This window comes from Trichechus manatus, unplaced genomic scaffold (genome assembly GCF_000243295.1).
Source record: "Trichechus manatus latirostris isolate Lorelei unplaced genomic scaffold, TriManLat1.0 scaffold00016, whole genome shotgun sequence".
NCBI lineage: Eukaryota > Metazoa > Chordata > Mammalia > Sirenia > Trichechidae > Trichechus > Trichechus manatus.
In genome coordinates, this window is record NW_004443952.1 from 11369319 (window position 1) to 11394932 (window position 25614).

General features: G+C 42.3%; 1 protein-coding gene across 1 annotated transcript in view; it reads right to left on the bottom strand.

Moving 5' to 3' along the window:
- LOC101346811 (paralemmin-2) overlaps positions 1 to 25614 on the bottom strand; it is a 191091-nt gene that overhangs the window by 14189 nt on the left and 151288 nt on the right. Inside the window, exons 4-5 of the mRNA XM_012554371.1 lie at positions 4169 to 4283; positions 3026 to 3047 (exon numbers count right to left, since the gene is read on the bottom strand). Coding sequence (XP_012409825.1) covers positions 3026 to 3047; positions 4169 to 4283 — 137 coding nt within the window. The remainder of the gene's footprint in view (positions 1 to 3025; positions 3048 to 4168; positions 4284 to 25614) is intronic.

The window sequence follows — 25614 nt, forward strand, 5'->3', positions numbered from 1 at the left end:
ATCAAATAATAAACTCTAAGGTTATGCAGCCAGAGGTATCTGATAGATCAGCACAAGGAATAACAGGGCCTCCAAAGCTTTAGAGGGAAAAATCTTCTCAGGTGGCCTCAACTGGTAAACTGTCTTCCTCTCATAAAAGCCAGAATAGTCTCCAATTAGTCTATCCACTGTCAGAGAAGGTAGAGAGCAGTCAATTACAGAGCAGAAATCTAAGAGGAGTGATTTTTCTTAATTTTCAGCACTGCTGAAATATTTATAGTATCTATGAAGAACATAAGCAGCTAAAGCTATAGAAACAAAATAGATGGCAAGTCTCCTTAAAGCATGACTTACAGGCAAATGAAGACACACTAAAATTTCCCAACAATTAATATAAAGGCTTTGATGTGGAGAAGACACCATGCCACCACAGGCCAGTATGGGATGGGAACCAAGAAGATAAGAATCATAATGCAAGGATGAGATAGGTTCAGGACAAGCATTTGCCCTGGCTGGTTCTACCAAAGGTTTCAGACTAGCTCCTTGGTGAGTAAAGAATGGAGTCAACACCAGATAGGCAATATATGCAACTTACAGTTACACAAGACACTGTGCCCATCCAAGGCAGGATCAGAATGTGTCTAACCAGGGAACTCTACTCAAGATTGGAATAAATGGCTCTTGATTGCTGGGGATACCATGTAACAAAAAGCCATTGGTGATCCAGCAGTACGGTACCTGTATTTCCTCTAATATGCATAGGATGGTGTGGTGCCAAAAGTGGGGTAATTACACACACTTACACACACACACCTGCAGCCTCATAAGGTGGGGATGCTTTTGATGATTATTTGTAGTATCTTGTACAGTTATAATAGCTGGACCTGGATTCTGTAATCAGTGTGTCTCAGGAGTTGGATACTTTTCGTAAGCCATTATTGTTCAATAATAATTTTTTGTTAGTTCTAAGTAACAACAATTGGTTGATTGTAAGAGGGCCCTGGCAACTTGGAGCCTTTGAAATCAAGAATGAGAAAATGAGATATCCCCAAGTCCCTCAACTGGGATGTTTTTCAGTTTGTTCCCTTCGACCACAGTGTAAGCTAAACATTGATCACATTCGTAGAAGGAGATGTCCTCTCCCCTCTTTCAAACTTCTTCCTTGTCAGCAGATGTGATGTGATGGACAGAACACTCTAGGCTTATTTGTGAGCAGTAATGCCAAGGATCGGAATCCAGGATGACAGGTGAGAACATGGAAACTTTTCCCTGGACCATTTCTTGAGATTCCGAAGACTTCTACATCCTCTTAAACCTGAGCTCACCTGGCCTGGCAAAAGGTAACAGAGGACAGAGTCACAAGGGCAACTTTCTCTGCAGGCTCCCTTTTCAGTCACAATACAGCTCTCTGAACTGCTTAAGGTGAAGAATGAAAATAGTAGGAAGGAGGAAACGAAGAGGAAAAGTTCGGGGTGGAAATGAAAGAGACAGTGGCGAGAGTTTATAACGTGGCTTCCTTTTTGCTTCTTAACAAGTCATAGACTATATAGGTCTCTGCACCCCATGTCACCTTCTCAGGGACATGGCACACAGGTATCTTCGCTTCCCTAACCATCAGAGAGAAGTCTTGGAAATGTCCTGATCTGAGAAGGGAAGAGGAAAAAAGCGCAAGCATAAAATGGCACTGTGCACCCTTCAGGTTTGTGGGTGGCTATGTGTCAATGTCTCCCTCACCCCGACCCCAGCCTGATACTTATTGCATCATTGTTGATGTGTAGAGTGCCTCAGGTCTTCCCTAGCACCAGGGAAGTCTGCTATCCTCTCCATGCTGCCACCCCCACTTCCCCAAAACAGGCAAGGCCACCTCCTCAGTCCATATCTCAACCCCAAAGCACAGAACAAGTGCCCTGATTTGGCCACACTCTGACTTGTCCCTGCCTACACGTGCTGGGAGCATGAGGTTTGATTTAGTGCATTCCTGAAGATCATCCAGGGAGCCAAAATCCAGACCCCTTGCCTTTGATTTGCTGGGGAAAAAATTACAGTAGCTCAACAGAATGATCCTTACTGCAAATGTCTTTGGCTAATCCAGAAAAATGAATTATACATTTCTTTATTTTTAAGCCCTTCCCTTGAGTTTTCCAAATGACACTGGGAAAACACTGATGTCAATTCTTATTCTGACTCCTAATCATCTTTCTAGGTTAGAAGTTAACCTTATAAGAAGAAGGTAAGCAGATGGTACGTGATCCTTCTAACAGGTCTAAAGCAGGTCTAGCTGAGGGCCAAAATGAAAGGGGGAATCAAGTGGTTTTTATGGGTTTGTAGCTGAGGTCAAGCTGAAGGATGAGAACTACACAAGCCTACAGTTCATCCCACAGCCCCAGGGAAGGGGAGGAGAGGACAAGGAAAAGGAAGGGATGAGAAAGGAAGAGAAACCCCATGCCTTCTCTGATGGGGGTCAGGAAGCCAGGGCCCTGCTCCCACCCTTCAGGGCCAACCATCCCAACCAAGAAGGGAAGTCCTGCTCAGCCCTGTTTCCCTGAAACGCTGGGGAAACTGCGGTTTTCTAATTCAGAGAAAAACCAAAGGCCTTAGAAAGGGTCCCTGAACACCAGGTGACAACCATCTTATGTGTGTTCAGACCCTGGAATCTAACCAGCAGGACAAATGCGCTCATTCCTGCAAGGAACTTGGTTCTGATAATAGCACTCTGCTTTGCTGAGCACCTTTTAAGAAAGGCCCAAGAAGTGAGGCTTTGGGACCTGAGAGGGAGGAGGGAGAATAGCCAGGCCAATTGTATAGACTCAGGATAGCAATTCAAGACACAGTCCCCAAAGAAGAGAGGCAGTAAAGACTTGGAATGGGAACCTCCTCAGTGCCCTGCCAACAGGGCTGCTCTTCCTTCTGATGCCCTTACAGACTGACACATCATGTCTTCAGTGAGCCTGTGTTAATGAAACCCACAGGCGGCACCAGCGTTCCTTCCCAACTAAGCTGATTGGGATAAAAACATTCATCTACAGACAGGGCAGAGAGCACTTACCTCCATCTGTATTGGAGAAGCTCTGTGGAAACAAAAGCAGGGCTGAGAGTTACTACATATGTGGACACATACCCCTCTTTCATTTATCCCCATCTTTCCCCAAAGCCCAGGCCTAGGATTTGACTGTGATGGGCAAATGCAGTACTCTCTTCTGGGACATTTGATTTGGTTCCCAAAATTTAAGGGAAGGGTTTACCATCCCCACCTTACATGGAAGTTCTCCCAGTAGAGATTTATTTAGCTTAACCGGCCATACCCTTGGTTGTGTTGGAGAAGTAACATCAGAAAAAAAAACTTAAAATTAATTTGTTTGATTATATTGCCTTCCTATCATTGATAGATAACTATGGAAATGGGAGTTACAAGATGGATGGAAGGTCCTGCAATATTCAAAGCCTATTGGCTTTATGGATTGTCGGCTCTTTCCTAGATGGCACAACCTGATTTTATATACAGTAAAATTTCATGTATTTATACTATTTGTATCTGGAATTCATGTCCATTTGATAGATTTCGTCTCTGGCCTGTTTATAAAGAAAAGACTCAAAAAAAAAAAGTATAATTAAAGTCAGAGGATCATGTTTAATCCGTTGAATAAGAATTCATTTTAGAATTCTTGAGTCCAGTGGAGGAAGACTTTTCAGGCATTAGACATATAAGGGGTTGGGACGGTAGGTAACCAGTACCAGTTGCTGTTGAGTTGACTCTGATTCAAGGTGACCCCATGTGTGTCAGAGTAGAACTGTGCTCCATGGGGTTTTCAGTGTCTGATTTTACAGAAGTATATCACCAGGCTTTTCTTCCAAGGTGCCTCTGGGTGAACTTGAACCACCAACCTTTCAGTTAGCAGCTGAGCATGTTAACCATTTGCACCACCCAGAGACTCTAAGGGCAGTAGGCAGATGGGGTTAATTTAACAAATCTTCTCTATGCTTCCTGACAGCCAGGTAGTCCCACACCTGAAGACAGGCCATTCTTGGTTTCAGGAATGGCACCTGGTCTTCACACATCTGTCCTTCATTCAACAGAGTTGGTGGCTCAGACTTATCAATACCAACTTGCCTTTTCACCCATTGGTCCTGTTTTGCTAGGATTTACTCCCCCCTGGATATAATTTAGAGAAATCACATTTGTTTTCTTCACCTTCTGAAAGTCCTTGAAGGATTTTTCTGTCTCCTTTAGTTTCTCTAGGATGATTTGCTCTTTGGCAGATATCTGGGACTCTTCACTTTCTAGCGCTTGTATTTCCTGTTCCAGCCTGGAAGACACACAAACAGAGGACAGGTTACTTGATTGTCCTGCCATCCACAGGGAAGAGAGCAGCTCCTTCCTTCTGGGGTGACTTGGGCCTTCCTGGCAGTCTCCGTTTTACATTATGCTGAGGTAACAGGCCAAGGTTTTACATTACAAAGCATCCTGTATTTTCAGCTCTGCCACTGAGCTGACATTGGCTGAAGGAAAACAACCCAGAGCTACTTCTGCTAGTTAGTTCACAGGCAGGGCTTTGCAATCTGCTTTGGTATCTCCCCTCCAAACCTATTAACATGCACACTTCTTTGGGGAAAGATAACTTTTACATAGCATAGGACATAATATCTGAAGGAAAATAGCTCCATATTCTCCTAGCTAACTCAGAATAACTGCTTTTCTATCAGGCTGACCAAAGGGTGAAGGGCCAGTCTTGCTCAAAAGAAATTTTGGTGTCCTGGGAGCCTTCTGCCATCTTCCTCAGTGGCTTGGCCTCCACTGCCCAAAAAAAGAGGCGATGGAGGAAACTAATGCAACTGCCCCTACTCCTAGTCTTCTGGAACTTTACCCAGTTTTCATAGCCATCCTATATATTCTCTGAAAGGGAAATTTCAGTGTTTCCAGGAGACTCTGGGAATATTCCAGAATAGCAGCTACAGCTATGATTTGGGGGAAGTCTCAGCAACAGTAGTCTTTCCGTGAAATGATAATAATAATCATTAACTTTTATTGAGCACTAATTCTATGGCAGAAACTGAGCTAAGAATTTGCATTTATTTATCTCACTTAACATTCACAATGATCCTCTGAGGTAGAGAGTCCCCATTTTACAGATGAGATCATTAAGACTTAACAAGATGAATTAACTAGTTCAATGTTGGAGCGCATTGAAGCCAGGATTTAAGCCAGGAAGTCTAGCTCTAGACCCTGCTCCTAACCATTGTGCTAAACTCTAAGTGAGTTCTACGGTATTTCACATATTCTCCACCTTGTGAACATTGCATATGTTGGCATATTAGAGTAGCACAGCTGTGTAGAGATGCCTGCATGGATTAAGGAGGAGCGTGCCACTGCCCAAAGGATTCTAGACTGCTGTGCCTCTTGAATTATTTGGACTGAATGTATTTGTTCATTCATTCATTCATTTTTTTTTCCTTTCGGAGTCCCCTCTTCCCCCTATCATGCTAGAAGCTGTGCCTGCCTGTTCTAGTTCTCTCCCTCCCCTCCCCTCCTTTCCCTACTTCTAAGCTACTGTTGGGAACTGGATAACCAAGTCTGCTAGAATTAGACCTGAAATAAAGAATTCAGAGCGAGATCTTCTGACGGGTAAGGACCGCCAAGATACAGGCATGAATTTGGGATATAGGGTTGTTATGAGTCAGAACTGACTCATCGGCAATGAGTTTGGTTTCGGTTTATGGCCCTTCAGAGGCCTTTTCTACTTCCTTCAGAAAAATGACTTCTGAATGGATGAGACTTTGCAGCAATTACTCTGGGTTATGAAATAACCCCTACTTCCAATTGTACCTCCTCCAAATGAACACAGATACAGATATGTTTATCAGAAAAAGAAAAACATAAACATGTAATATCAGTGAGGAAGTCACTCACACTGAGGACATTCTTAATGTGGAGACAAGAATCTGCTGTTGAGCAAATCAGAAAAGGCAGTCCCAAACCACACCTCTACCTGCATCCACCTACCAGGATCTGGATCATACACTCTGTTTGCCCTCTTGCTCTTAGAGCTGACCTGCCCATGCTCCTACTTAAGGTCACCCCACCACATTTGCACTAGACTTCCTCCCTTCTCTAACCTATTCCCCTGCATCAATTTTCCTTTCTCTACTGGATCATTCCCATCAGCATGCAAACATGGTATTATTTCTCTCGTTTAAAACAAACAAAAAAACTTCTCTCCTATCTTCACTTTCCTTTCTATCTTCTACCCTAATACTCTGGTCTTCCGTTACAATAATATTTCTTAAAAGAGTTGTGTGTAATTGCTTTCTCCAATTCCTTCTGCCCAGTTTTTCCTTGAACTGACTCTAATTGGGCTTTCGCCCCTACTACTTTACTCAAATCACCCTGGTCAAGGTCACTGGTGACTTCCCTCCTCTGAACATTTCTTAGCATGTTATTCTGGTTTATCAGAAGTCTTACCAAGTCTACTATGTGTTAGACAGGTGGTTCTCAACCCAGGTGATTTTGTCCCCCAGGGGACATTTGGCAATGTCTGGAGACACTTTTGGTTGTCACAATTGGGAGAGGTGGGGCTAGAAGCCTGGAATGCTGCTAAACACCTTACAATTGCACAGGACAGTCCCCCACAACAGAGTTATCTGGCTCCAAATATGAACAGTGTTGAGGTTTAGTAACTCTAAACTTTGTGTTAGAGTATACATAAATTATTCACTTCCCCTACTAGATTATAAATTTATCATGGGGAAGGCAAAAGTGCTCAATACCTGTATGTTGAATGAATGAAAACAGTGGAACCAAAAGCTGCACAAAGTTGTGGCTCAGCCAAGGTAAGACCTTCAGGATTTCTAAGACAGGGGAATTCTTATACAAACTTTGACCTAGAGGCTGTGTGTAGGTTGAGATGCAAACACAGTCCTGAGAAGGAAAGGGGCACCAAAAAATATGGAGATAATAAAACTCCTTTACGGTTTCAAATGTTCAGTAAAATCTTCTACACACATCTGTGTAAATTATTTTCAGGGGAATCAAGGAAAGGGATATGAGTATGGAACAAGGGACAACACATATGGGATGGCCAAATGATCCATAAACTAAACTAATTCAATGGGTAGAGGAACTCCAGACTAGAGGTTTCCTGGGTAGATTGGGAAGATGATACTATTAGCCAGGTGGGTTCTGAGAAGATTTAACTTGAATCTCAAAGAACAGAGTACCTCAGCAGATATTAGGACACGTGGTAGATTGTACTATTTTAAAAAATACTCCCTCTTCACCTCCAGGGGACAGTGTACTTCCCTGCCCCACTGATGCTGGTCTTACCCCTGTGATTTGCTTTGGCCTCACTGTAGGTGGAATATACTGTACTTCTCTGCTCCTTTACTTTGACTCAGCCCTGTGACTTGCTTCAGCCAATGAAATGTTAGCAGACATGACACAAACTGAGGCTGGGAATGGGCTTGTACAGTTGGGCTTGTTCTCTTGTGCTTCTGCCATCACCAAGAAAGGAGCTTCTTCTGGGCAACTGCTCTCCTTACAGCCTGGGTCACAAAATGGAACACATGGGGACCAGACTTGAGCCCAATCCACAACTGAAGCCATGCCCAGCTGGACCTGAACCTTAAATTAGAGCCGCTCAGCTTAGCCTAGCCTAGATCAGCAAACCCAGCCTACTCACAAAAGTGTTAGTGAGAATAAAAAATTTTTGTTTTAAGTCACTGAGTTTGAGGGTAGTTTGTTATATAGTATTGTTGTGGTAATAGTTAACTGATACAGGATGTGTGTGTATGTCCCAATAATACAGTTTACACTAAAAATATTAGGAAAAAGCATAAGCTACCCTCTCTCCATTGCTCCCAATACTGAGAGAAAACTGGAAAGATACAGGGCACCACTTTATGAAGATTGAGATTGAGAAAATAGAAAATATCAGTGGTAGCTGTTTCTGGGTAATGTGATTATGGGTGATTTCAATTTCATTCTTTATAATTTTTAATATTTTCCCCACTTTGAAAAAAAATCACATATTATATCATCAGGATAAAAACAATTAAAAAAAGAAAACTTTCTGAGGCTTAGTGCCTAGAAGGCAACATGTCACTGGCTGTGGCATAAAAAAGGTGCCAGCTTCTCATTTGTCAATGAAAGCGTTAAATAGGTACATTCTAATGTGTATTTAAAGCCAAGTGAATGAATAGTTCTTGAGCTTGCTTGGCTGGACCTTGAGCTAGGCACTACAAGGAGCCTGAAATAAACAAGATCGTCTTAGAAACAGCTGACTCTAACTCACTTCTGCCAGGAAAGCAGCCCCAAGTGGTTAAGAATTCTCTGTGACCTGATGTTGACTGCCTGACCCCAGTGAGTCTCCTCAGCCTGCCCCTGGCCCTATGGGTTTCAGTGTGAGCAGCTATATAGTTCAGGTGCTAAAGATTTGGGTCATGATACTGAGTAACTGAGAAGGAATGGAAAGGGGAAAAAAAAAAGCAACGAAACTAAACCTTTGAGATAACAACTGAATTTCACCCCAAAGGGAATGAATGAGATCAACAGTTTATGTATAAGTCTAAGCAAGTCATATACGAGTAACAGATTTTCCTACAAATTCACAAGTGGCCTTGGGCCAGGTTCCGAGGGTGATGGATGGCTCATTCTGCTCTTTTTCTGTAGAAAACCCGAGTCCTAGGGCTGAAGAGCTTCCCAAGAAACAGGCTGTCATGGGGTTAACCTCAGTCTTCCAGCCGGGCTAGAAATGCCACTGCTTTGTAGATTCATGACTGAAATCTAATGCAGTCTTCTCTGGAGGAGCCAAGTAGATATTGCAGTGCTAAAAATAAAGAATGGGCAGGAAGTGTAATTTATACACAAGGTTAATCGAGGCTCTTTAGGCTGTGACAGGTGTGCATAACAGCTCTGACTGGCTCGCTCAGTTTCATTTAAGCAAAAGGCAAACTGTAATCGGCTGGAAGGAAAGGTGACACACCACAGCTGGAGGCTTCATTTACTGGAGCTGAGGTTGCAGTCATGGCCAAATGGTCTTATAAAATCTACCTAACCTCAACAGACCATCCTCACAGGAAAACACAAAGGACTTATGGCTCTAAGAAGCACATCAATCATTCACTTCTTTCAAAATCCATTTATTCATCCATCTATCCAACTTTATGCAATAACTTCTCTGTACCAGGCACTCCCCGGTGCACGAGGGACAAAGAGGTAAATCAGACACAGTGTCTGGCTGTGGGAGCTCCTGGTCAAGTAATGAGAATAGCCATGTAAACACATAAATTAAAATATAACCCACAAAGAGCCATAATAGCAGAAAGAATGATGTGTTGTAGAGGAGTCAGTTCTTCCTGGGAGTGTGATGCAGGGACTCCAAGTTGTCTGTCCAATGTCCACTCTCCCCTTCTTCCATTCTAACAGAACTCTTATTTTGTTGGAGGTGGCAAAAAGCCCAGCTGAAAAAGTACATATCCCAGCTTCCTTTCCAGGTAACAGTGGCCATGGGACAGCTCCGGCCACTGAGATGTGAATAAAAATTGTTGGGAGGGACTTCTAGGAAATCTCCTTAAATGGGGTAGAAGGGTTGACTTAACTCATGTGTCCTTTGCCCTTTCCCTTTTTCCTGCCTACAGGGACCTGGTGCTAGAAGGATGTATTAGTTTCCTATTACTACTGTAAAAAAACACAAATTTAGTGGCTTAAAGCAACACAAATTTATTATCTTACAGTTTTGTAGGTTAGAAGCCTGACATGGGTCTTACCAGGCTAAAATTAAGTTGTGTTCCCTTCTGGAGGCTCTAGGAGACAATCTGTTTCCTTGCCTCGTCCTGTTCCTATATCCCTTAACTCATGGCCTCCTTTTTCCATTTTCAAAGCCAGCAACATTGCATCTCTCTGACCATTTTTCTATAGTCATATTTCCCTCCTACTCTCCTATTCTGCCTCCCTCTTCCACTTTTAAGTAACCTTGTGATTATATTGGGCCCACCTGGGTAGTCCAGGATACTCTCCCTATGTTAAGGTCATCTGATTAGCAATCTTAATTACACCTGCGACCTTAATTCCCCTTTGCCGTGTAATTTAACATACTCACAGTTTCCAGGCTTTAGGATGTGGACATCTTTGGGGCGCATCATTGAGCCTACCATAAGGCACAAAAGATGCTAGAGGTGGAGCCCTCATCTTGTGTCATCTCCTAAGAACGGCTGAGTGTGCAGAAAGAGAGAAATTGCCTGGATCCTAGATGGCATCATGGAGCCAGTGTACCCCCCCTGGACTGTTCTGCTCCAGATTTGTTGTTATGAGTTTAAGCAACTGTTGTGGGATTTCTGCTAATCTCAGCTGAATGCAATTCCCAGCTGATAGAAGGTGGTGAGAAAAGCTTGACTAAGTGGGGTATGTTAGCTGGGCTTTGAAGGATGCATTCACCAGATGGAAAAGAGAAGAAAATGTGCCAGGCAAAGGAGACATCATGGGCCAAGGCCCAGAGAATCATATTTCCCTACTTTCACCCAGGCATGAGGCCTTGCATGGCCTTTCAGTCCCGGCATGCTCTGCCCTCCAGTTGATGTGGCTCAGCACGGTTCCTCAGAGAAGCTCTGAATATTCCTGCTGCCTCAACCCCTGTCAGCTCACTTTGTGCTTTCCTTCTGCTGTGCCTTGCCTGGCCCAATTCTACCTGGACTTCAAACTCCTGCTGAGAACCTGTATCTGCAGGAGGAGGAAACAAGGCTGAAACAAAGAGGAGCAGACAAGAGAAGCTGACTGAGAGGGACACTGTGCCACTGATTCTCTAGCTCCTGCTTCCCATGATCCTCTGCTGTACCTCTGCTTTTCTTATAGGGGCCAAGACATTCTTCTTTTGCCTGGGCATTTGTCAGTTGAGTCCCAAAGAGTACAGACTAATGCAGACTTGGTTTCCAATAGTCTTACTGCTTGGAGATTGCTTTGCCTATAAACTCAGGTGTGCTTCATTTTTCTTTCTCCATAAATGATGATACAATAATAATTATATATGATACTAAAAATTCTAATATTTTAAAAATTATGTATATTGTTACTGACATAACAATAATAGTAACAATTAGAATTATTGAGTGCTTGCTATGTGCTAGGCATGGTTCTAAGTGTTTTACATACACTACTGTGATCTTCACAATAGCCTATGAAGCAGGAACACTTTTTTTAAAAAATTTCATTGTGCTTTAGGTGAAAGTTTATAGCACAAATTAGTTTCTCATTCAAAAATTTATACATAAATTGTTTTGTGACATTGGTTGCAATCCCCACAATGTGTCAGCACTCTCCCCCTTTCCCTTTCTACCCGGGGTTCCCCATGTCCATTCGTACAGTTTTCCTATCCCTTCCTGCTTTCTGTCTTTGCTTTTGGACAGGTGTTGCCCATTTGTTCTTGTATACCCGATTTTCATTATTGGTTGTTTTGTAGGCGTGTCTAATCTTTGGCTGAAAGACAGACTTCGGGAGTGGCCTCAGTTCTGACTTAGCAGCGCTTCTGTGGGCCATAGTCTCGGGGATTCCTCCAGTCTCTGTCAGACCAGTAAGTCTAGTCTTTTTTTGTGAATTTGAATTTTGTTCTATATTTTTCTCCCTCTCTGTCCAGGAGCCTCTACTGTGATCCCGAGGCAGGAAAACTTTTAACTTCCATTTTACAGATAAAGGAACTGAAGCATAGAAAGGTCATTGACTTACCTAGGGTCAGAGAGCTAATATGGAGTCAGGATTAAGACCCTGGTGGTCTGGCTGAAGAACAAGTACTCTTTGCCAACTACCTCCCTAAGACTGCTTCCTCTTTGTTCCCTCATTCCCTCAAGAACCCACATGCTTGCAGAAGCACAGAAGGTCAGACTGGGAGTGGAGACCATTTAGCCTACTTGCTTTTTAGAAACATGAAGCCCCTGAACTGTACCTGATGGCTATCCTACCTCTGCTCGAAATCTTCCACATGTAGAGAGTCGACCACCTCCCAAGGCAGCCCTTTCCCTCTTTGGACAGCACTAGTCATCAGAACACTTCCTCACAGATTTAAGCAACGTTTAGTTCCTTGTAGTTTTCACTAATTATCTGAGTTCTATCCGTTGGGAGTGCAGAAGTCAAGTTTAACAAACAGCATAAGTTGTAGGAGCCCCACTCTGAGAAATGGGAAGACCCAGGGCAAACAGAACTTATTATCCAGAGTGGTGATATGAAATGGGGCCCAGTAGTGGGGTTGAGGGTGGTGGGAAGAGTAGAAAAGGAAAGAGAGAGAAAGCCCAAGGTGAAGGGGGACTTGTGGTCTCCCTCATGGAGTGAACTCAGCACCAACTAAAAGCTGAGGCAAAAGGAGCAGCGAAGAAATGTTCACAAGATCCTCTGGACCCTAAGAATATTTCTGAACAAGCTATGAGCAAGACCAGCATATTCCTGATGAAGGACTGAGCCTTTATAACTTTTCTAACTATCAAGGGACAGAGGGTAGGTTTACACACACATATTGGGAACAGGCCAAACACTGCTGCTCAATTGACATGAGTTTGAGTCTCAACAAATACTCCCAGAATAAAAGGAGATGCTGACAGACAGGCCAAAGGTGCTTAATTCAGGCCTGTCCTCTCCTCTTGAATTGCAATTTCATAGTTGAGCACTCAAGTGGAGGACCTGGCTCCTCAGCCAACCTGACAAAATAAGAACCTCAGGAAAAATGTTAGCTGCTCAGAGGAGAGGAAAGCTGTACGTAGTAAAAATGTAAAGGAGACTGCTAGTAGTTCACCAATTTCTATCCTCCTCTACTTTCATAGTAATAGACAGACAGACAGTTAGCTGCCATTGAGTTGACTCTGACTCATGTCAACCATACGTACAACAGAATGAAATGTTGCCCAGTCCAGTGTTATCCTTATAATTGCTGGCATGTTCGAGTCCATCATTGACATTATCGTGCCAGTCCATTTCACTGAGGGTCTTGCTACCCCTTACTCACCCTCAACATCACCAAACATTATGGCCTCCTCCAGTGATTGATCCTTCCTGATGAGATGTCCAAAGCAAGCGTGTTGGACAATGCTTTGTTATTTTCCATTAGGTTTTCATTGGCTAATTTCTGGCAGTAGATCACCAGACCTTTTTTCACAGTTTGTTTTAGTTTAGTCTGGAAGCTCTGCTGAAACCTGTCTACAATGGGTGACCCTGCTGGTATTTGAAATGCTGGTGGCTTAGCTTTCAGCCAGGGTTTTGAACGGGTTCAAACCAGTTCAGTCATGGCCCAATGAAGCAAAACTGGAACAGACCCGAATTTTTACAATTTGAGTGATCTGGAATGATAACTGGAACAGGAAGAATTACGGGTTGAAGCCCTGGAGTGGGAGACTTGGAAGAGGTGTAGCGAGCCGTTTCAGGGACCTGATATGTGAGACTGGATTATTGGCGGGACTGTGGAGAGTAGCATACATTCAAAACAGCATGGTCAGCTGCCAACTTTGAGAAGGGCCCAGCTGTTTCCGACTCTGCTCAAAATCCGACAGGCAAGAGATCTGATTGCTATGCAACGCATATGCTGCCCTTGTTTTCTAAGAGGGAGATTAGGTTTCTAATAGGGCTTCGACTTGTAATTTTTCTGGTTCCGGTTATCATTCTGGTTCACACAAATTTAAAAAATTCAGATCTGTTTCAGTTTCACTTCCTTGGCCATGACTGAACTGGGAAGAACCAGTTCGAAGCCCTGCTTCCAGTATCACACAGTAACACACAAGCCACTACAGTACGACAAACTGATAGCAATACAACCCCTAAAATTTAGCTGGGCATATGGCTACACAGAATAATGTCCACACTCCTTACCATCCTTTGTAGCCATATGCATGTAGCATGTTCTGGACAATGGGACATAAGTGAAAGTGTTGTGGAGTAGCTTCTAGAAGCTTCTTCAGTCCTTACTTCATCCCTCTGCCTGAAATGCAAATGTGTGTGGCTGGAGCTAATTCATACAAGACACTCACCAAATATTGTTGAATTTTGAATCAATGCTCTTCAGAAGTATGCTGAGGGTTTTTGGCCACAGCTAATCCCACCCCAGAGCCTCATGAATGACTCAGCAGCAAAAGAAAAACAACGAACAATACCAAAGTTTGGAATTCATTACTGCTAATCAACCCTGGTAAATACAAATTGGCTGGAGCTATGCTCAGCATCACCAAACCCCCGGCCTCCTCATCCAAAGTCTCAGCAGGGAAGTTTCTACTCATTACACAGTTACAATCATGCATGTCTTAGCATCTCTTTGGTGTGCTGTGATTGTGATGTTTGTGTAAGTCTGACTCCCACAGGCAGAGTCTTTGCCAGCTGAATTGCATTAGGAAAAGCCAATATTTGGCTACCTAAACAGTTTAAACACCTTTCCAGCCTTGCAGCGCAGTGAGCTAATCATGCCTAAAAACTAAATTTGACAACATGGAGCTCAACCGTGACATTGGATTTCAGTTACATGGTGGGAGCAAAAGCCAGACTATATGTGGATCAGAAGTGAGTGTGGTGACAGAGGCAAAGGTAGTGGGCAGTGTTAAGTTTGTCTCGCCAGGGTGCCCCCACCTTGAGGAATGACATTTAGCTCTTCCATTGGGAAATACTTCTGCTGAAGTTCCTTATGGATTCCTTATGGATCAATAGTGGAACCATTAGTCAAAGTGTACCACATCCCTAGAATATAACCAACCTAGGCCAAAAAGACTCTTGTCCAGCAAGAGAGAGACTCAAGAATGGACAATAATTAGAGGTGAATCATTTACACAGCAGCACCCTGAAGAGATTGCTTCATTAGTTCTTGCTACCTGGATCCCAGATCTGAGACCTGATTATTCAGCCCTTCCTTCCATTCAAAGAATAGTTAGCCTCCTTCTAATCAATTGATCTCTCTCTCCCTCTCCATAAGTTAGCTAGAGTCTCTTTATGTTACGTACAATCAAAGAATTCTGACTGATGTTGCAAATGTGGCCCCAGCTCTTGCTACTTAAAGTATGGTCATGGACCAGCAGCATCAGCATCGGCATCACTTGAGAGTTAGGAATGCAGACTCTCAGGCCCCTCCCATACCTACTAAATCAAACTCTGCAATTTAACAAGATCCCCAGGTGATTCCTGTACACTTTAAAGTTTGACATAGCGCTGGCCTAGATTTGCAAATTCCAATTACTGTTTTACCAAAGACAGAAATATAGAAAAATGTGTTTTTTTCTACACTAAATGCATTTGTTTTTTCACTGTCTTTCCTTTTGTGAAATGAAGGCAAGAGAAAATTGTACCTGTTGCTGTTCTGACTGGGGTTTGGTGCCCTTACGTGTCAAAATGAATTTGGCAACCCCGTACTGGCTTCCAAGGAGCCCTGGTAGTGCAGTGGTTAAGCAGCTCAGCTAACTGAAAGGTCAGTGGTTCAAATCTACCAGCTGCTCCGAGGGAGAAAGATGTGGCAATCTGTTTCTGTAAAGATCACAGCCTTGGAAACCATATGGGGCAATTCTATTCTGTCCTATAGCATCGCTATGAGTCAGAATCGACTCGACGACAACGGGTTTTTGGTTTATGATGGCTTCCTTTAGAAAACTGTATTTTATTTTATTTTACTGGTTTATTTGTCTAAATGTCTATTAGTCACTCACCTGGACTCTTGCCAAAAGTCTAGCAGTCAACACCAATAAGCCACAAGAAAGTACTATAAGAATTGAAGACGGCATTGTTTTAGGTAGGGTGATGATGGAGCCTGATTGTAGGCTGTGAGAAAGGGGACTCTGGGCAGAGAGATTTTGGAAAGAGCATAAAGTGAGGAGAGAAATGCAGGGCTGAATTGGGGAGAGGGTACTAGGAAAAAAATACAAATTACTGAGGCTAAAATTCCAGAAGGGACAAATCCCATGAAAGATTTTTAGCCAGACCACCTTTGCTGAGGCCAGCAGTAGGAAGTTGGAAGGGGGAGGGTGGGCTGAAATTTTTTCATTGCCTGTATCCATTCTAGGTGAAAAGAAGTCCGAGAGCAGATGTGAAGGGTTGAAATCAAGAGAATAAGTAAAAAGTTACCTTAAAATGGCTGAAAGATTTGTTTTTTTGTTGAAATGAAACAAAATAGAAAATAGAAAAAAGAAAAAGAAACAAAATAGAGATTGAAGTGGGAGAGGTAATAGAGGTGTGTTGAGGCATCAAGGCAGTGAGGATAAGGACTTTTTCTCATGGAATTCAGCTCAACAAAGTAGAGCTGGAGGTCTTCTGCTGGGAGTGACAGAGAAAATGGGTGGTTAGAGACCTAAGAAGAGAGGAGAAGATTTGGAACTACTGTTTGGGAGGATATGCTGAGGTTAGCAACTGATGGATCCAGGAAGTTGTGGGCATTCTTGGGTCAGACACCAGACCTCTCTAGCCAGCTAGTATGATGTTTGCCAGAGCCGTTCTGCCATGGTACAGGAGTGGCATGGAGAACTTGGATGGGTCTGGGGAGTAGAATAATGGACATGGTTAAGGATTAAGCGCATGCTGGATCCTTGGGTCCCAGAGGCAGCAGCACTGAAATGGCTGATCACAGAGCCCAAGTTGGGTAGAGAAAGAAGATGTGAGTCAATGAATTACAAAATGAGGGAAGGGTTAAAGACTGGAAGGAGCAATGAAAGCGGAGGAGAGGTACAGTGATGCTATGGGTTGGGAGAGTCATTGGAGCATCTGAAGAGAAGGCCAGCTTCAAGTCTGAAATTTTGGAATCAGATCAGAGGCAGAGGTGGCTACACTACAAAGAGAACACAGTTTTTGGGTGATGGTGGTGGAAGTGGCATTGAGAAGCAATGGGCAGGCTGAAAACATTCCCCAGCAAATTGTTGAGGGTACAAGTATAAAAGCAACAACAACAACAGCAAACATTCATTAGCACTAACTAATGTAATGGATGAGAAGAACGGCTTCCCCTAGAGAGCACTTGTCTTCTATGGGCAACACCAAGACAGGCTCACCCATGGAAAAGGTCAAGGCTATTGGGACACATGGCAAGGGGCTCATGGCAGGATAGAAGAGTAAAACCCAGAAAAAGCCATCTCTGCAAGGAAATAACAAATAAGGAAATGTGTCCTACCTTCCTCCCTACTTGTGATGGATGACTATTTAGAAAATACCCCTTCTTCCCCTGGTTTTAAATCCTGAAGGGTGATACTCGATTCATCGAGGTTTTCTGAAGAAAACAGCTGCTTCAGGCCACACTTTGCTTTGATGGAGCTGGCTCAGTGCACAGTTACACTAGGAGAAGTGATATAATGAGTGCTGCCTCATAATCTTCCTCTTCTTCCCCTATTTTGTTCAGAGGCTGTGGTGGGGACACCACAGGCAGTATGGATGAGTCCCTTAGCCATCCGTGCGGCCTCGTTGGTCTCTTCCTGGCTGGCTGAGGCAGTGGTTTGCAGCAGACATACAGCACTCAGGAGAATCAGTGACGATGCCTAGTGAAAGCAGTGGACCCAAAGGAGGGGCAACAGAGTGACAGGACAAAGCATGTAAGTGGAGCTAAGACACATCCTGGACGTGGCCAGATGTGCTAGGGAGGGAGGGTCAAATGCTGGGAGTGGGAATTAGCAGGTGAAACCCAGACTAAGCATACGGGGACCAACACATACTGCCATGTTGTTCTGGCACTGCAAGTAGCAGGTGTGCCATGGTGCCTTAGCAAGAATGATCGCAGGGGCTCAAAGATGTAGAGTGTGTCCTCATAGCACGAGCACAGCTGTCTATATGACCTCAAATAAACAACTGAAAAGTAGAAACCACAACGAGTCATACTTCATGGTCAGTGTCAAGCAGACAAACACTCTACCCCATCTCCAAGCCCATCTGTTTAACCAGCTGAACCTTTTATAGACTTTGGTCATTTGTTATGGACCTAGACCCAGCTAAGTATGACTGTGGCATGAAAAGAACACGAATGATTTCCACGACCATTTCTCTCCTTTTCCACCCCCTCCTCACTCAAGCCCCTCCTTAGTAACCTTAGCTACCTAGGCCTGTCTGTTACTATACCTCTCTTTCTTTCTGGCTCCTTCTGTCTCCTTCAGGGACTTTGTGGGGCCCAGCAGCTTTCCTCAATTTCCTGCTTCACTCCTTATTTTGTTTGCTAATCAGCCTTTTTGGGGGGTGGGGGGTGGGTGGTGAGGTGGGTGAAGAGTATTAGGATTTTACTTCAAGAGATGATTTGCTTTTTCACTCTTTCCCTCAACATAGTAATAGTCATAGGAACAGACAATGAACACAGACTTAATAACATACTTATTGCAAATAAGAAAAGAAAAAAGTTTAAATGCCCTTATTCTCAGTATAGTCAGGCTCACAGTTCTACTGCAACCCCATTTCCTGGTTTAAAAGAGGTCTTCCAAACTGAACATTAGATTTTTCAGAGGAAGTTTAACAAATGTTAAACACATCACAAAGCTCTTTAACTGGTTCATTTTTTTTCTCACTCTCTGTTTCCGTATTCTCGGTAGAGCACTGGGAAGAATGGTGTTTGGATTCACACAAATAGATGTTACAAAGTTCATTTTTTATATTTCAGGAAAACAGTGCATTTGTTTCTATGGCATTCCCCAAATATTTTTCATTTGTGACTCAATTTGTAAGGAAACAGTTTCCTTTTATTGAGATGAGTATATCTGAAGTCACGACAGATTGTTTGGTATTTTACTGTGAAAAAATGTTAATGTCACTTAAATAAACAGAGGATTTCCACTTCTCCTTCTGAAAGAACAGAACCTTCCTTGACTGTAAGTTGTCAGTGTAAACTTAAGTCCATTTAATGTTTTTTCCACATTATAACTGAGATAGAAATATGACAGAGCAGAGAATGGTCCCTGTAAGAAATTCCCAAAGTACAGCTCATAACCTTCCTCTGTGGAAAAAACTCCCTCCCAAATCCAGCTGAACCTCTTAGCCTGGCAGTTCACACCTTCCACTCTCTGCTCCAACCCCTTTCCAGCCCCACCTTCCCCTGTGTTCCAGTCAAAATTGATTCCCCACTGCTCTGTGAAAATGTCAAAACTGAATGCCCACTTCAATACTATCTCTGAAAACAGACCCAATAATCAAAACCCAAATCAAATTCTCTTTCCTAATGCTTTCCTTGAGTCCCCCAACTTGCTGTGTTCCCTCCTTCCAAATTCCCTTAGCATCTTTAACCCCCTTAAGTACTTGGTATACCTGGCCTTGTACTAGAGTTTTAAAATGTATTTATCCTCTCCCAATCCTACTCCTACCACCCTTCTCCTGAGCCTAAGCTTACTGAAAGACAGGACTATATTTTATTACTGTTTTTCATGTGCTTCCCTGTACATATAAATGCACAAAAAATATTTGTTGAATGAATGAAAAGTAAAGTAAAGCAAGAATACACTTTTACAGGATTCTATAGTGAAAATAACTTGGAGAAGGTGACATTAAATATAAATTTAAAAATTTTGGCTTGGTTTTGCTGTTTCCCCCCCGAACATACTGATTTAGATATTTAGTGAGAAAAAAGAACATCATGTGGACACATGACATTATACATTTGTCAAAACCCACAGAACCTTACAGCACAAAGAATAAACCCTAATGTTAACTATGGATTTACTTAATAATAATGAATCAATATTTGTTCATCAATTGTAACAAATGTCCCACACTAATCCAAGATGTTAACAATAGGAGAAACTGTGAAATAGGGAGAAGGGGTATATGGGAACTCTCTACCTTCTGTGCAATTTTTCTGTAAACCTAACACTGCTCTAAAAAATAAAGTGTATTAAAAAAACAACATCATTATTGGATTGATTTATATTTTTATCTAAGTGTACAACTGTGGATCTTAACAAATTATGGATAACATTGTGAAGAATGGGAATTCCAGAACACTTAATTGTGCTCATGAGGAACCTGTACATATACCAAGAAGCAGTTGTTCGAACAGAAAAAGGGGATACTGTGTGGTTTAAAGTCAAGAAAGATGTGTGTCAGGGTTGTATCCTTTCACCATACCTATTCAATCTGTATGCTGAACAAATAATCCGAGAAGCTGGACTGTATGAAGAGGAAGGTGGCATCAGGATTGGAGGAAGACTCATTAACAACCTGCGATATGCAGATGACACAACCTTGCTTGCTGAAAGTGAAGAGGACTTGAAGCACTTACTGATGAAGATCAAAGACTACAGCCTTCAGTATGGATTACACCTCAAAAGAAAACAAAATTTCTCACAACTGGACCAGTGAGCAACATCATAAGAAACGGAGGAAATGCTGAAGTTGTCAGGGATTTCATTTTACTTGGATCCACAATCAACACCCATGGAAACAGCATTCAAGAAATCAAACGATGCACTGCATTGGGCAAATCTGCTGCAAAAGACCTCTTTAAAGTGTTAAAAAGCAAAGATGTAACTTTAAGGACTAAGGTGCACCTGACCCAAGCCATGGTGTTTTCAATTGCCTCCTATGCATGTGAAAGCCAGACAATGAATAAGCAAGATCAAAGATGAAATGATGCCTTTAAATTATGGTGTTGGCTAAGAATATCATTTAAAACTTAGACTGCCAGAAGAATGAACAAACCTGTCTTGGAAGAAGTACAGCCATAATGCTCCTTGGTAGCAAGGATGGCAGGACTTTGTCTCCATATTTTGGACATGTTATCAGGAGGTACTAGTCCCTGGAGGACATCATGCTTGGTAGAGGGTCAGTGAAAAAGAGGAAGACCCTTGACGAGATGGATTAACAGAGTGGCTGCAACAATGGGCTCAAGCATGACAACAATTGTGAGGATGGAACAGGACTGTTTAGTGTTTCGTTCTGTTGTACATAGGGTCATTATGAGTCGGAACGGACTTGATGGCACCTAACAACAAGCTAACAACATACAGCTGGGGCATATTAGCAGTTTTCATTAGTGAATTTGGTGCAATCAAACATAATCCCAAATACATACGAATTAAAATTTCTCTCTCTGTACGTTTTCCTTAGCCCAAGAGACCAGCCTCTCTCTCCTCTTCTTGTAATTTTTATTCATCCTGGATTCACATGACTCACACCATCAAAGCCTGTGTGCAGTGATTTCCGCTACAGGAAATCATTTCCAAGCTTGAGGCAAGCATTTATTTTTTGGGTGTGATTCTTGCTTGAGTCTGTTTCATCAGAAATAAAGAGTTTTGATTACATCAAAATGAGATAACCTCTTTCAAAGCAATACCTTTCTGAATAACTTAAACACTTTCTTCCCACGAAATATCTTCTTTTCTTGGAAAAGAAAAAGTCCTGTGCAACTTCACCTCTTTACCTCCAATCTCTGACTCAGAGACCTCCCTCTGTTAAAGGTCAACACCTCCAGCAGTGCACATGACCTTGGCAGATTCTTCTGAGATGGCACTCCATCATTGTCTCCTCTCCCCTGCATCTTGAACCTCCCTCCCAGATGCCTTCTTCCCTTTAGTCCACAAACAAGAATCAATTCTCTCCCACACTAAAAATAGGTGAACTTCTCTCGACCCTGCGTCCACTTCCAGTTAGTTAGCGTTGAATCTTTCTTCCAGATTTCTCAAAGGGAAATTGTCTCTAGCTACCTCTCCTTCTTCACCCTGTGGGCACTCCTCAGCTTACTCCACTCTACTTCTGCCCCCACCACTTGTATCTGCTCTTGCTGAAGACTATGACCTCCTAACTACCAAATCCACCCAACGTTCTTCAGTGTGCGCCTATTTGACTTTTTCGGTTTTTAAAATACTTTCAACCACTCCTCCTCCTCTTCAGAAGCTGTGGCACTCTATTCTCATATTCTCCTACTTCTTCATTAAATGTTTATTCAGCCCATTCTTCTTCTCACTTGACATTTATTCCCTGATTAATCATGTACAGCCTCATGTTTCTTTTGTTGTTGTTGAAAATATACACAGCAAAACATACACCAATTCAATAGTTTCTACAGGTACAATTTAGTGACACTAATTACATTCTTCGAATTGTGCAACCATTCTTAGCCTCTTTTTGTGAGTTGTTTCTCCCTCATTAACATAAACCACTGCCACCTAAGGTTCCTATCTAATCTTTCGAGTTGCTGTTGTCAATTTCATCCCATATAGACAGGTTCTTAACAGAGCATAATGCTCAAGGTAGACCTTTTTTTGAGGGGAGGGGGTTTCTTTTTTCTTTATTGTGCTTTAAGTGAAAGTTTACAGTTCAAGTTAGTTTCTCATACAAAAATTTAGACACACATTGTTACGTGACCCTAGTTGCTCTCCCTATACTGTGACAGCACATTCCTGCTTTCCACCCCGGACTTCCCATGTCCATTCAGCCAACTCCTGTCCCTTTCTGCCTTCTCATCTTGCCTCCAGACAGGAGCTGCACATTTAACCTCATGTATCTACTTGAGCTAAGAAGCACCCTCTTCACTAGTATCATTTTATGTCTTATAGTGCAGTCTAATCTTTGACTGAAGAGTCGGCCTCAGAAATGGTTTTAGTTTTGGGCTAACAGAGAGTCCAGGGACCATGTCTTCCGGGGTACCTCAAATCTCAGTCAGACCATTAAGTCTGGTCTTCTTACTAGAATTTCAGTTCTGCACCCCACTTTTCTCCTGCTCCATCATGGATTCTCTGTTGTGTTCCCTGTCAGGGCAGTCACTGGTGGTAGCCGGGCACATCTAATTCTTCTGGTCTCAGGCTGATGCAGTCTCTGGTTTATTTGGTCCTTTCTGTTTCTTGGGCTAATATTTTCCTTGTATCTTTGGTATTCTTCATTCTCCTTTGCTCCAGGTGGGTTGGACCAATTGATGCATCTTAGATGGCCGCTCGCTAGCTTTTAAGACCCAGACGCCACTCACCAAAGGGGGATGCAGAACATTTTCTTAATAAACTTTGTTATGCCAGTTGACCTAGATGTCTCCTGAAACCATGGTCCCCAGACCCCTGCCCCCTGCTACTCTGTTCCTCGAAGTGTTTGGTTGTGTTCAGGAAACTTCTTAGCTTTGGTTTAGTCCAGTTATGCTGACTTGCTCTGTAGTGTGTGCTGTCCTTCCCTTCACCTAAGATAATTCTTGTCTACTATCTAGTTGGTGAATACCCCTCTCCCTCCCTTCCCACCCTTGTAACCATCAAAGAATGTTTTTTTCTGTGTTTAAACCTTTTCTTGAGTGTTATAATAGTGGTATTATATAATATGTGTCCTTTTGCAACTGACTAATTTCACTCAGCATAATGCCTTCAGATTCCACCATGTTATGAGATGTTTCATGGATTCATCATTGTTCTTTATCGTTGCATAATATTCCATTGGGTGAATATACCATAATTTATCCATTCATCCGTTGATGGGCACCTAGATTGTTTCTATCTTTTTGCTATGTGAACAGTGCTTCAATGAACATGGGTGTGCATATATCTATTCATGTGACGGCTCTTATTTCTCTAGGATATATTCCAAGGAGTGGGATTCTTGGATGGGACAGTAGTTCTATTTCTAGTTTTTTAAGGAAGTGCCAAATCAATTTCCAAAGTGGTTGTACCATTTTATATTCCCACCAACAGTGTATAAGTGTTCCAGTCTCTCCACAACTTCTCCAACATTTATTGTTTTGTGTTTTTTGGATTAATGCTAGCCTTGTTGGGGTGAGATGGTATCTCATTGTACTTTTGATTTGCATTTCTCTAATGGCTATTGATCGTGAGCATTTCCTCATGTGTCTGTTAGCTGCCTGAATGTCTTCTTTGGTGAAGTGCCTGTTCATATCCTTCGCCTATTTTTTAATTGGGTTATTTGTTTTTTTTGTCGTTGAGGTTTTGCAGTATCTTGGAGATTTTAGAGATTAGACCCTGCTTGGGTTTGTCATAGCCAAAATTTTTTTCCCAGATCTGCAGGTTGTCTTTTTACTCTTTTGGTGAAGTCTTTTGATAAGCATAAGTGTTTGATTTTTAGGAGCTCTCAGTTATCTAGTTTCTCTTCTGGTGTTCGTTACTTATGGTTTGTATTCTGATTATGCCATGTCTTAGGGCTCCTAGCGTTGTCCCTAGTTTTTCTTCCATCATCTTTATCGTTTTAGATTTTATATTTAGGTCTTTGATACATTTTGAGTTGGTTTTTGTACACGGTGTGAGGTATGGGTCTTGTTTCATTTTTTTGGAGATGGATATCCAGTTATGCCAGCATCATTTGTTAAACAGACTGTCTTTTCCCCAATTAACGGACTTTGGGCCTTTGTCAAATATCAGATGCTCATAGGTGGATGAATTTACACCTGGATTCTCAATTCTGTTCCACTGGTCTATGTATCTGTTGTTGTACCAGTACCAGGCTATTATGACTACCATGGCGGTATAATAGGTTCTAAAATCACTTTGTTCTTCTTCAGTAATGCTTTCCTTATCCGGGGCGCCTTAGTCATCTAGTGCTGCTATAGCAGAAATACGACAAATGGATAGCTTCAACAAAGAGAAATTTATTCTGTCACAGTCTAGTAGGTTACAAGTTCAAATTCAGGGCATTAGCTCCAGGGGAAGGTTTTCTCTGTTGGCTCTGGTGGAAGGTCCTTGTCATCAGTCTTCCCTTGGTCTGGGAGCTTCTCTGTGCAGGAATCTCAGGTCCAAAGGACACACTCTGCTCCCGGAACTGCTTTCTTGGTGGTATGAGGTTCCCACGTGTCTCTGCTCGCTTCTCTCTTTTATATCTCAAAAGATATTGGCTTAAGACACTATCCAATCTTGTATACCTCATCACTATAACTGCTGCTAATCCATCTCATTAGATCACAGTGATTGAATTTACAACAGATAAGGAAATCACATCAGATTACAAAATGGTACACAATTACACAAAACTGGGAATCATGACCCAGCCAAGTTGACATATTTTTTGGGGACACAATTCAATCCATGACATGGGGCCTCTTCCCTTTCCATATGAAGTTGGTGATTTGTTTCTCCATCTCCTTAAAAAATGCCATTAGAATTTGGATCTGGATTGCACTGTATCTGTAGATCGCTTTGGGTAGAACCGACATTTTCACGATGTTGAGTCTTTCTATCTACAAGCAAGGTATGTTATTCCACTTACGTAAGCCTCTTTTGGTTTCTCCCAGTAGAGTCTTGTAGTTTTCTTTGTATAGGTCTTTTACGTCTCTGGTTAAATTTATTCCTAAGTATTTTATCTTCTTGGGGGCTATTGTAAATGGTATTTATTTGGCGATTTCCTCTTGGAAGTTTTCTTTGTTGGTGTAGAGGAATCCAACTTATTTTTGTATGTTTATCTTGTATCCTGATACTGTGCTGAAATCTTCTATTAGTTCCAGTAGTTTTCTTGTGGATTCTTTGGGGTTTTCTGTGTGTAAGATCACATCATTTGCAAATAGAGATACTTTTACTTCTTCCTTACTAATTTGGATGCCCTTTATTTCTTTTTCTAGCAAAAATGCTCTGGCCAGTACCTCCAACACAATGTTGAATAAGAGTAGTGATAAAGGGCATCCTTGTCTGGTTCCCATTCTCAAGTGGAATGCTTTCAGACTCTCTCCATTTAGGATGATGTTGTCTGTTGACTTTGTATAAATGCCCTTAATTATGTTGAGAAATTTTCCTTCTACTCGTATTTTGCAAGGCAAACCTTTTTTAGTAGTT